General features: G+C 37.1%; 1 protein-coding gene across 1 annotated transcript in view; it reads right to left on the bottom strand.

Annotated features, from left to right (window-relative positions):
- OVCH1 (ovochymase 1) overlaps window positions 1-13,246 on the bottom strand; it is a 110,577-nt gene that overhangs the window by 10,525 nt on the left and 86,806 nt on the right. The window contains exons 28-32 of the mRNA XM_068971491.1: window positions 10,961-11,059; window positions 10,817-10,857; window positions 10,525-10,537; window positions 9,107-9,240; window positions 8,253-8,454 (exon numbers count right to left, since the gene is read on the bottom strand). Coding sequence (XP_068827592.1) covers window positions 8,253-8,454; window positions 9,107-9,240; window positions 10,525-10,537; window positions 10,817-10,857; window positions 10,961-11,059 — 489 coding nt within the window. The remainder of the gene's footprint in view (window positions 1-8,252; window positions 8,455-9,106; window positions 9,241-10,524; window positions 10,538-10,816; window positions 10,858-10,960; window positions 11,060-13,246) is intronic.

The following is a 13,246-nucleotide window of genomic DNA, read 5'->3' as shown; positions in this document are numbered from 1 at the left end:
TTCCCCTTTGCTTCCCCCTCCCCCCGACCTTGCAACATCTGTTGGGGAAATGCAGCTATTTTGTCATCAGCAGAGTCACGAAGCCCAGTGGGAAGGCCCACATGGCAAAGCACTTTCGTACTTTAAATATTTCTGATGAGTCTCAAGTCATTCAAATTCTTGACCAAAGTATGAGACCTCTTTTTATCTGGAATCTTGTATCATTTTGTTATCTCCAGTGCTCTTAAGCCTCACAAAGACATCTGTGATCTTGGTCCATCCTCACACTGCTGCTGGGCATCCAATGCCTTCTTTCCACCTGGCAACACATACTCTTAAGTCTAGGAAGTTTTCTTGACTTGTTGTCTTGATTAATTTCTCCCTTCCATTTTCTCTATTTTCTCATTCTGAAACTTCTATTTATTGTTATGATACACCCTGGACTATTAAAAATGATAACTAAAGGAAATAGGAAATCAAAAGCAGTGGAATAAAGAATTACAGCTTTTTCTTTATACAACCACAGTATCATTTTTAATTGACACTATTTCTTCTGTAGTTATTCCTAGAAAAGGTGATAAAAGTGAAATTAAAAGCAATGTATAATAATTAGGGATGTGGGACAGATTTCTGGTTGCATGTAAATACTCATCTCTCCTTCTTCAGTACCAGAATCCTGGACAATTAAACCCAAGTGAAGAATGAAATTCTCATGGCAGGTAGACATGTAAGTAAAGTCACTGAGTAGGGCTTTTATGAAAGCCATTTGTCCCCTTTTCTCCTTGCCCTTCCTCATTTCCCTTTTTGGAATGTGAGTGTGATGACCTGAGTCACGATTGACGATTGAATTGGTACACTGAGGATGGTGGAGGAGGAAGACAGGAAAAGCCTCAGGCCTTCTAACCCTTTGGACAGACTATCAGCTGTCTGACTTCATTTAGGTAAGAGAATAAAAATACTAATTCCTAAAACTACCATAGTAAAGTCTTTTTAACAAGCAGCTGTAAAGTAATTCCTGGTGGATTCAAGGAAATTTATACTATTTTTAAGCTCTCTGAAAACTGAACCACCCTTATTACATGTAAGTCTTCTTATCTCTATCCATTTGATTTTCCCTCTCATGTTCAAGTGTGTGATTGAAGCCAGCCCAATTCCAATATCTGCACGCTCCTAATCTTATCTCCCCAGTCCAAACTCCACACTTTTGCCTGCATTATCTTCTGAAAACACCTATCAGTCACGTGATATAGTAATTAAGGTCTGTAATCAGAAAAACCTATATATTCATCTTTCTCTGAAACCAGGTGTTTGATATAAAACAAGTCAGTCTCCCTAGCTTCAATGTCTTCATTGATAAAATGGGAAAGAGAATGTCTTTTTGATACAATTGTGCTCAGAATTAAATTAATATATATAAAATATACAGAACAAGGAAATTTACTAAGATAGCCTCATGGGATTGTCATTCCCAAATTAAATCCTTAAGGAATTTATGAAGAGAATTACTGAAAAAAATGGAGGACATAAGAAAGAACTGAATAATTATATACATTGTTGAACAGCAAGGCTTAATTAAATCAATATTTTTCCAAATAACATATAATGTAGTCTTTTTCTCCTACATGTAATGGTTTATTGCTGAATTTTGATTACATTCAAACATGAGAATTTAATTAGATTTTACCCCCCCTGATTAAAGTGTCATTGAAGTAAAAATTCTGAAACTATTCCCAAAAGAAAGCTTTGCTGCTGCTGCTAAGTCGCTTCAGTCATGTCCGACTCTGTGCGACCCCATAGACGGTAGCCCATGAGGCTCCCCCGTCCCTGGGATTCTCCAGGCAAGAACAGTGGAGTGGGCTGCCATTTCCTTCTCCAATGCATGAAAGCAAAAAGTGAAAGTGAAGTTGTTCAGTCGTGTCCGACTCTTAGCGACCCCATGGACTGTGGCCCACCAGGCTCTGTCTATGGGATTTTCCAGGCAAGAGTGCTGGAGCTTTACAAGTGTACAATTCACTGATTTTATTAAATGTATGGGGTTGTGCAGTCATCACCATAATCTAATTTTAGAACATTTCCATCACCCTGATTTTATTTCTTGCATTTACCCAAAATCTTGAAAAATGAAAGTGCAAGTTACTCAGTTGTGTCCGACTCTTTGCGACCCCATGGTCTTTACAGTCCATGGATTCTCCAGGCCAGAATACTGGAGTGGGTAGCCTTTCCCTTCTCCAGGGATTTTCCCAACCCAGGGGTCCAACAGAGGTCTCCGCATTGCAGGTGGATTCTTTACCAGCTGAGACACAAGGGAAACCCAAGAATACTGGAGTGGGTAGCCTATCCCTTCTTCAGGGGATCTTCCCAACCCAGGAATCTAACTGGGGTCTCCTACATTGCAGGCAGATTCTTTACCAACTGAACTATTATGGAATCCCATCCATAATGTTAGGGAACCACTGTTCTGCTTTCCATCTATAAATATGTCTACATTCCATATAAGTCTAACTGTAACATGTAGTCTGTTGCAACTGGCTTTTTTTTTTTCAGTTAGCATAATGATTCTGAGGTTCATTCATTTCTGTGACAATTTTTTAACTGTTCTCTTTTGTTCAAATATTTTTTAAAAGACCCAAGGTCAGATTGTTGGGGAAGGGAATCCTCTTTAAAAGCTTTATTTTTTAAAAATGCATAAAACAGTAACTAATATAAATTGAAAGTTTACTAGGTGACTGACACTTTTTTAAGTAGATACATTAATAAATTCCTTTAACTACAAGATATCTCTATGAATAGTTTTTTATTACCTTCATTCTGTAGGTGAGAAAGTAAAAGTATAATGAGGCTAATTTGCCCAAAGTCATAATGCTAGTTAATGATGAAGATGGGATTTGAACCCAAGAAGTCTGGTTTCAGAACCAACACTTGTCCCTATGCCCAGGGGTTCAGTTCATTTTTAGTCGCTCAGTCATGTCCAACTCTTTGCGACCCCATGAATCGCAGCACACCAGGCCTCCCTGTCCATCACCAACTCCCAGAGTTCACTCAGACTCACGTCCATCGAGTCAGTGATGCTATCCAGCCATCTCATCCTTGGTCGTCCCCTTCTCCTCCTGCCCCCAATTCCTCCCAGCATCAGAGTCTTTTCCAATGAGTCAACTCTTCGCATGAGGTGGCCAAAGTACTGGAGTTTCAGCTTTAGCATCATTCCCTCCAAAGAACATCCAGGGCTGATCTTCTTCAGAATGGACTGGTTGGATCTCCTTGAAGTCCAAGGGACTCTCAAGAGTCTTCTCCAATACCACAGTTCAAAAGCATCAATTCTTCATTGCTCAGCTTTCTTCACAGTCCAACTCTCACAGCCATACATGACTACTGGAAAAACCATAGCCTTGACTAGACGGACCTTTCTTGGCAAAGTAATGCTCTGCTTATGAATATGCTATCTAGGTTGGTCATAACTTTCCTTCCAAGGAGTAAGTGTCTCTTAATTTCATGGCTGCAATCACCATCTGCAGTGATTTTGGAGCCCAGAAAAATAAAGTCTGACACTGTTTCCCCATCTATTTCCCATGAAGTGATGGGACCGGATGCCATGATCTTCATTTTCTAAATGTTGACCTTTAAGCCAACTTTTTCACTCTCCTTTCACTTTCATCAAGAGGCTTTTTAGTTCCTCTTCACTTTCTGCCATAAGGGTGGCAGAATATCTGAGGTTATCGATATTTCTCCTGGCAATCTTGATTCCAGCTTGTGCTTCTTCCAGTCCAGCATTTCTCATGATGTACTCTGCACAGAAGTTAAATAAGCAGAGTGACAATATGCAGCCTTGACGGACTCCTTTTCCTGTTTGGAACCAGTCTGTTGTTCCATGTCCAGTTCTAACTGTTGCTTCCTGACCTTCATATAGGTTTCTCAAGAGGCAGATCAGGTGGTCTGGTATTCCATATGATATTCAAATATTTTCATGAGATTAGCTTTAATGGTTAAATGATCTAAATGGAAAAGTCAGGTAATATCTAACACAGAAGATAATACAAATTTTAAACCCTTTTCCACTGGAAGAGAATGGATGGCAGAAAGTGTAACTGCCAGTGTTACCCAAGCAAAGTTAACAAACAGTGACATCAAGTGATATCAGGGAACACAAGACACAGTGACAATCTCTGCTTTCCAGGTAAAGGGAATTGCCAGAAATGCAAGATTTTAGTGCTCTGCATGTGTGGAATTCTAATTACCCGGAGAGAAGAACAGGTTCTCTGTTGAACAGCAGCTGTTAGTTGAAAGACTTTTAAGTATATGTATATTCCATAGTATTTAATATACACAGAAATATATGTAAGTTATGGAGCAAGATCATAAACATCTGTAAAACCACCACCCAACTTAACTAGAAAATTATTAAAACCACTTATGTGTGGTTCCTCTGTCTTATCCCACCATCCTCCCACTGCTCTGAATGGTGGATTTTTTTCCCTGCCATTTTTTTTTCAACCATATATGAAGCTAAACAGTTTAATTTTGCCTGTTACTGACCGTTCTATGGCTCCTACTCTTCTGAAATTTGCTTTTTAAACTCATCATTGCTTTTAATATTCATCCAAAGAGCCTGTGGACTGTCCTATGTTTTTTTTACTGCTATGTGAGATACTACCTTTTGATTATCCATGCTTCTGTATTGGGTATGTGGAGTACCAGCTTTTGCTGATGTTCATGTTTCCATAAAGTTCCCTGTTCATGCTCAGTTGTCATGACTGCATCACTTTCCCAGGACACTGTTAAACCTAACTGCATGTTAGAGTCAATGTAAGAAATTAAAAAAAAAAAAAATTACACCACCCCCACCCATGTCCCAGATGTTTTCATTTAATTGCAGCCATGCAACCATCTAGGGCATTTCCTTGGAGGTAGAATTGCTAACTCAGAGGACATTGGCATTTTTAATATTACCCATGTTATCTGAGTTGCACCCCACCCCTGACCAGTGAGGAGAGTTCCCTTCACTCCACTTTCTCATCTGTTTATATCATCACACCATACATTTTGCCAGTTTAGAGAATGTAAGATGGCACTTTTTCTTGCTTTTGCTTTCTGTTCTATTGATTGATTTCATCTCTGTAGCAATATCACCCTGTTGGCTCAGCTGGTAAAGAATCTGCCTGTAGTGTGGGAGACCTGGGTTCAATCCCTGGGTTGGGAAGATACCCTGGAGAAGGGAAAGGCTACTGACTCCAATATTCTGGCCTGGAGAATTCTGTTTTAAATACTATAGCTTTAACTGCCTCTGTTGTAATTTTCCACTTTATTCTGTCTCTTTAAGAATGTATTAGATATTTTGGCCCTGACAGTGGTTTGTGTTGCCACTAACTGAAACTTTGGTTAAAATTTACTCTTATTTTATAAATATCTATAAGGAATAGAAAAACTGGTTATGCTTCTGATAGTAAAGTTGAGACCAAGATGAAGTCAATTAAGTGCCCAAAGCCTTTTACATCACATTAATTCCTCAGTTAATCTTTGATGAGAATTAGACACTTACTGGGTCTAAGTTGTTGACTGTTAAATTGACAAAGAATATGTATGAATAATTGGAACTGTGTTATTGAACTATGTTATTACTACTTCCCTGGTAGCTCAGATGGCAAAGCATCTGCCTGCAATGTGGGAGACCTGGGTCCAATCCCTGGGTTGGGAAGATCCCCTGAAGAAGGAAATGGCAACCCACTCCAGTACCCTTGCCTGGAAAATTCCATGGACTACAGTGCGTGGGATCACAAAGAGTTAGACACGACTGAGCAACTTCACTTCACATTACTGAAAATTTTGTGAAAAAGATAAGGTGGTGAGTTAGAGGAAATTATTTTAAAACTCAGTTCATATATTACTCTTCCTGCAAAACCTCCATCCATCTTTGCAGAAAGTGTTGATTATTTCCTCCTAGGCTGGCAGCTCCATGGCATACAGAATCATAGTTAACTTTGTATATCATTCTTCTCCCCTAGAATGAGATTCTAAAGATGAGGGAAATTTCCTCTTTCAAGGTGTCCCTCTTTGCCATACAGCAGGTGCTCATGGAGGACATTTTTAAATAAACACATGAGCAAAAACTTAGGTTATTAGGTCTCTATTTTTTTAAATTTGGCTACATAACTTTTACAGACTATATTAATGTACACAGTTGATTGCAGTTTAATACACATAGAGCTTGACCTTGAAATTAAAGAATAAAAAAGAGTTTGGGGGAAGAAGAAATAGTTGAAGTAAGAAATAAAGCTTATATCCCCCCTGAGTGAAATTGGCTTTCAACTAGGAAAAGGGAAAGTAAAACAGTCTAACAGTGAAATAGTCTAATACCTTTCTATTCAACAGGGAAAAGATTAAATACAGAACAATTTAAAAATTACTGCCAACTGAAGCTGAAAAGAGATCACCAAATAGTCTCTGACCCTTGCAGAAAAGTCAGGCAGCTTCCCCAAGCAGTACATGGAATGCTAACCCGACATCTTTTGCTGCCAGAGCCCTCAAGCATCACCAACAGATCACCGTCCCAGGAGATCAGAGATTGTCCAAGCATCCAAATTAACCACCTGCAGATCACACTGTGAAGAAAAATGCTTTAGACAGGCCTGATGTTTTAATACAGTCCATCTTTAACTCCCCTTAATGTCATCTAACTGAAAAGATGAGAGCAATTTAATGAGACAAAGTAAAAATAGTACAAAACAAATTAACATAAGAATGAGAGAATCTTCATTATAAATCTCATCTTTCAATTTACTGAGTTCCTATAGAACAGTATAATTTAAATCAATGAATGCAATTTAGGCCAAAATTCATAAAAGATGTTTTTAGTAAATACTAGGAAATTTAAAAAGACTTTCCCTTTGTAGCATTTGCAAAAGAGAGGAGAGACAGAAAGAGAAATAGAGAGGGAATGGGAAGAATGGGGTAAGAGAAAGGGAGATCAGAAAAAGAAAAAAAAATTATCTTTTGGTTATTTCTTTATGGATTGTTCTTTGATTTGTTTATATTGTGCTTACCTAAAAAGTTAAACTATCCCCCCTTTTTGAATGCTGTAATTTTGGAAACAAAGTGATAAATATTGGTGGGAAATAAGAAAAAAAAAGTTGCTTCAAGCTCTTTCTCATTCTACATTATCTATCTTTGTGATGGGCTCTGGCATTAAGTCTCTGGTCTCAAGGGCCTTCCTTAATTTTTGGCTAAGCTTTGAAAGATGAGGGTAATGGTACTGGTCAGCTGAAATTCAGCTAAGTGTTTTGAAAACAATGGAAATATCTTAATTTGTACCTGAAAAGTTAAAACTCAAGCGATAAGCCTGATAAATCATTTCTTAAATGTCAGTTGCTCATTGAAATTGTGAAACTTACTGGGACCATTCCTATATTTGTACTTATCTGTGTGAGTAAAATTAAGAATTACAAGGAGGGATTAGCATTTCTCTTCATATCTTTCAATGTTAACCAAGTTAGAAAAAATAGTAAAAGTATATATGTACGCTCAGTCATCTCCGACTCTCTGTGGCCTCATGGACTGTAGCATGTGAGGCTCCTCTGCCCACTGAATTTTCCAGACAAGAATACTGGTGTGGGTTGCCATTCCATTCTCCAGGGGATCCTCCAGACTCAAGGATCGAACCCACGACTCTTGAGTCTCCTGCGTTGGCAGGCAGATTGTTTACCGTTAGCACCACCTGCTGTTCTGTGCTGAATAGCTTCAGTCATGTCCTGCTCTTTGCAACCCTATGGACCCTAGCCCATAGTCAGGACCATATGGACCTGCAGTCAGCCCCTTTGGACCATATGAACCGTAGTCAACCATATGGACCGTTGTAAGGCTCCTGTGTTCATGGGATTCTTCAGGCAAGAATACTGGAGTAGGTTGCCATGTCCTCTTCCGGGGATCTTCCAGACCCAGGGATTGAACCCACATCTCTTTGTCTCCTCTTTATATCTCCTGCATTGGCAAGCAGGTTCTTCACCATTAGCACCACCTGGGAAACCCCAAAAGTATATATGGTGGTATTCAAATGTGACATATACATAGTACATAGATATGAATTTAATGGCATTTAAGATTATAAGTTCCCAGGAGGCACAAACCAACATTAACTATCTGTGACCAATGTTTAATATTGAATGTATTTATACACCAAATCCAAGCTCCTCCATGACAAAAGTTGGGAGAAGTGACATCGAGTTTTTTTAGCAATGACAAGAGACATATTTTCCAGATATGTGGTTATGTATTTCCTTTCCCACTTGTGATCACAGTCCCATCAGGTCGCCCTTCCGATGATCCTGCATCTCCTCCAGTGATGGATGTGATCCAGTCTGTGTAGGCAGAAATTCTGGTGAAGACTGTTGGTGCGGCAGGATGGCAGTTACTGCTGCCCCAGCTCACAATACCGATGAGCTTGTACTGTCCACCCTCGCCACACTGCAGTGGTCCTCCAGAATCTCCCTGCAACCAGCAAAAAGAGAAGTTCATTCTCCTGACTGCATGATTCATGGGGGACGCTAACCCCCAACTGCAGGGGATGATCAGACAAGAGTGTAAGTCACTCTCCCATCACAACAGCTTAAGGAACCAGGGCCACTGAGCTCGTCGGCTGATGTTACAGATCTCTGATTCAGACTGGAATTTATATTTTCAAAGCAATGCTGAAAGAAACGTAAATTCATTTTATGCTGGCCATAGACTGCCATGCAGGAATGTGTCTAATAAATATAAATGAGCAAATGATGGCTTTGAGTTACACAAAAGCATTTTTATATTTTCAGTGCTACTGGAAACAGGTAGTTTGAGCTACCTAATTCAGCTATGACATCAAACCATAAGAAATCATCATTTTTTTGCAGGTCAAAAATAGCTGAAAATCATCAGTTTCACATAGTTCAACCTAGCAATGGAACAAGTAATTCCTTTTGAAAACGGAATCTATGCAAATATCAAATTAGCAATCGCAGTACATCAACTTAGCAATGGACTTATTCCTCTCATTTTTCCCTTTAAAACTGCCATATGTTTGTACCTCTTTCTGGTCAGCAAACAAACATTCAGGAGACAATACTGAAATGAACCTCCTGCCCTTGTGAATACAGGCCTTAATTACCATACAGGAGGATGATCCGGAAGCCCCTCCACATATATTAGTGTTTTTAATTTCCAGTCCCCAGTAGCTTCGACAAGATATACTACTGATCAGAGGTACCTTTGCCTGCTGCACAGTTTTAGGAAATTCATCTTCTAGTAGAAAAGAAATAAAAATACATAAGCAAACGCTATTAAAGGATAAAACAAAATTAGCCTTACATATACACAGACTCGAAGGGGTAAATCCTACTCATTCTCCTCTCTCAGCACTTCAATGATGCCATTAGGTGACTGGTAAAAAACTAATTATTCCACAGTGGTTTATATAACAGAAACAACAAAAAACATTTTATGTGCATTCTTTTCATTAGTATAGTCCTCAAAAGATATAAAACTGATACCACCTTATGAAAACAAAGACAAAATTTACACCCAAATCAGTTTTTGATAAAGCAAACAACATAATTCATTTTTGACATATGAAGTCTATACTTTATTTCATTGGTTTGCCATCTTTTCATTCTTTTGATTCGACTTCTGCTGAGCAGGACATTCTGTTTAAGTGCTGACACTGACTGGAAGCTGAGAACTGAAATTACATTCTAACTAACTCTTTACTTTGTTGGATATTTGTAACTAGTTAATTCATTTGGAAAATAGAGTGTAGGTGAGACCAGAGAAATGGGTTTGATTTTTATAAGGACTAGAATATTTTTACATAATCTTTCCACCGATTTACCTTTAAAATAAAGTTGAAGTAGAGTTGATTTACAACATTATGATAGCTTCTGGTATATAGGAAAGTGATTCAGACATATACATACATTATATATATAATTATATTATATATAATTCTTATATATAATATATAATATATACAATTCTTATATAATATATATTCTTATATGTATGAATATATATAATATATAATTCTTATATATAATACATATAATTCTTATATAAAATATATTCTTATATATATGAATATATATAATACATATAATATATAATTCTTATATAATATATATAATATATAATTATATAATATAATATATATAATATATAATTCTTATGTAATATATATAATATATAATATATAATTCTTATATATCTAAGAATATGAAAAAGAACATATATAATCTATATATATGTTCTTTTTCATATTCTTTTCTGTTATGATTTATTACAGGATATTGAATTTGGTTCCCTGTGCTACACAATAAGACCTTGTTGTTTATCCATCCTATATATAATAGCTCGCATCTTCTAGTCTCAAACTCCCAATCCAACCCTCCCCTGCCCCTCCTCTTCCTTGGCAACCAAAAGTCTGTTCTCTATGTTCTCTCTGTTCTCTAAGTCTGTTTTTGTCTCATAGTAAGTTCATTTGTGTTACATTTTAGATTCTACATATAAGTAATATCATATCTACACACTTACCTTTTATATCACCCTATCATTTCAGAAAAATGCCTGACAGCTTTAAGAACAGGCACATACATCTTGAAGTATGGGTTTTTACAATAGCAATATCTACACTATTGTGAAAACAAACTGTGTGTGTATGTCTGTGTGTGCACTCACAGCACAACTGGGGCGTAAATACACACAAATATTTATGGGTAAAAACATCACTAGATAGTTACCAGCACAGGTTTTTTGCAAGTATCAATGCACTAGAATCAATGAACTTGTGTTAATGAATTTGATCGACTAAAACTCAAGCAGTCACCTTTAGATCTATTATGAAAAAAAGTTTTTCTACGATCATTCCTATGAAAAAAACAGAAAAATTGAAAATGAATAAACAGTATACTCAGACTTCAAATATAATTGTTTGGATTCTAATTTTAGAAGAGGTAATAAATATACTTACGATGAGGTTCAGTTACTCCCCATCCGGCAGTCAAACATTTGGAAAGTAAATTTATTTTATCATCTTTCCCTGGCAAACAGATTGTAGATACAAACTCTCCTAATAAAAAGGATGAGAAAGAAAAAGACAAATATAAATTAGTCTATAAGATTCATATTAACATTGTCTATATTGTTTGCTCTTCAGTGATAGCTCTAGAAATGTCTACTTTGACCTGACACTATCCTCTGTAACCCTATAGTTTAATAAATAAAGTCTTCCAGAAGCTTTCATCTATTAGTTACTCAGAGGGGAGCATCCCAATCAATGTACATGATGCCATTTTGCTCCAAGTATTTCCATATCCTCCTAGGAAAACAGAAACACACATCCTGCACTGAGATGTGGGGCTTCTCATCCATAACCATTTTAAAAAATGCATTTGTTTTTTTAACCTGTGTGCCTCGAGCACATCACCATGCTGAATCTGAGATGACAATAGAGAAGGATAAACTGTCTTACTTTTTCAACTATATTACATGAAGAATGGGGAAGAATACATTTGTAGCAATTTAAACTTTTGAAGTATTTTTACAGCAAATATCTATCTTCACAGTTGCATTATAAAATATATTGATATATTACACATTCACTTTTTTTATTCTTATCACCAAAATTTGTATATATATAAATACTGCGGGTTTCTGTCTGTATGTATATATGCTACACACACACACACACACACACACACACACTGAATGCAGTGCTCTTGTGTTTGTTTTCCCTTTCCCCAGGCTGTTTCACTTCATTTTTGTCTGGGCTTTTACGTACTTAAGTGCTCCAGCATACCTGCTATCATAGGCCATTAATTTCAATGATATGTTCTTTATTTTTAGTGCTATCTCTTAACAAAATTACATAAAACTCTTTGTAACTTGTCCATTCTTTTCCTACTCATCTCTACACATGTAGCAAATCTTATGTTATACTGCCTTCATAGATGATTATTGCTCTATCATAATCTCCTCCCAAATTTCCTTGAGCTAAAACATTTTCCCTCTACCAACATATTTTTCCCATCAATAAGTTTTTCTTATTCTGATACTCTTCATTGATTAAATTATATTATTCAGATCATTGCATACAGATCTACTACATCATTCTTTTAACAGCACACTGTATTCAGATAATGAATGTACTGCAATTTATTAAATCCCATTGGCAATTTATTTAGACTCTAATTTTTTCCTTTATAAACTGCATCAAGTTTTCCAGATCACATATCTGTGCATCGGTGCCAGTATTCCTGGATAGTTGAGTTGCTCGACCACAAGGCCTGCACTTCAAAAATTGTCAGATATTGCCAAATTGCAGGATGGGGGTGGGGAGATGTATTGACTTGTACTCTACATAAAGCTGTGTTTATAATGGAAAAATATGTCAAGAATCTGGAAAACAGTTATGCCCCAAATCCACCATTTCTACATCTGAAAAATTTATTTTAAGGCAATAGACCTAGAAAAATGCACATATAAAGACAGTCAATCCAGCATTAAGTAAAAAAAGGAAACAACCTTTACATGAATGTTCATGGAAGCTTTATTTGTAACATCTAAAAGCTAGAAACCATCAAGATGTTCTTCAACAAATGAATGGTTAAATAGGTACGAGTGGTTAAACATTCATACCATGAACACTGAAGTGAAGTGAAGTGGCTCAGTCGTGTCCGACTCTTTGCAACCCCATGGACTGTAGCCTATCAGGCTCCTCCGTCCATGGGATTTTCCAGGCAAGAGTGCTGGAGTGGATTGCCATTTCCTTCTCCAGGAGATCTTCCCGACCCAGGAATCGAACCCGAGTCCCCCGCATTGCAGGCAGACGCTTTACTGTCTGAGCCAGAACATTACTCAGCTATTAAAAGCAATGCACTGTTGATACATGCAACAGCATGAATGAAGTTCCAGGGTGTTAATGCTAACTGAAAAAAAGCAATCACAAAAGTTTACATACTATATGATTCCATTTATATAATGTCCTTGAACTGACAAAATTATAGAAACAAAGAGAACAGATCCATGACTGACAGAAATCTGGGTGGGGAGGGTAGGGTAGGGAGGAAGGAGATGAGTGTAGCTATAAAGGGGCAATAGTATCAATCTTCATGGAGATAGAAATGTTTTGTATCTCAATTGTAAATGTCAAATGCTGCAAGTTGTTACCACTGGTGAAAACCAAGGTAAAAAGTACTTTGGTGTCTCTGTATTATTCCTTATAATTGCACGTGAATCTACAATTCTCTCAGCATTG

Source organism: Capricornis sumatraensis, chromosome 4 (genome assembly GCF_032405125.1).
Source record: "Capricornis sumatraensis isolate serow.1 chromosome 4, serow.2, whole genome shotgun sequence".
NCBI classification, from domain to species: Eukaryota; Metazoa; Chordata; class Mammalia; order Artiodactyla; family Bovidae; genus Capricornis; species Capricornis sumatraensis.
The sequence above is the reverse complement of the archived record's forward strand: the minus strand, read 5'-3'. Positions and strand labels throughout refer to the sequence as shown.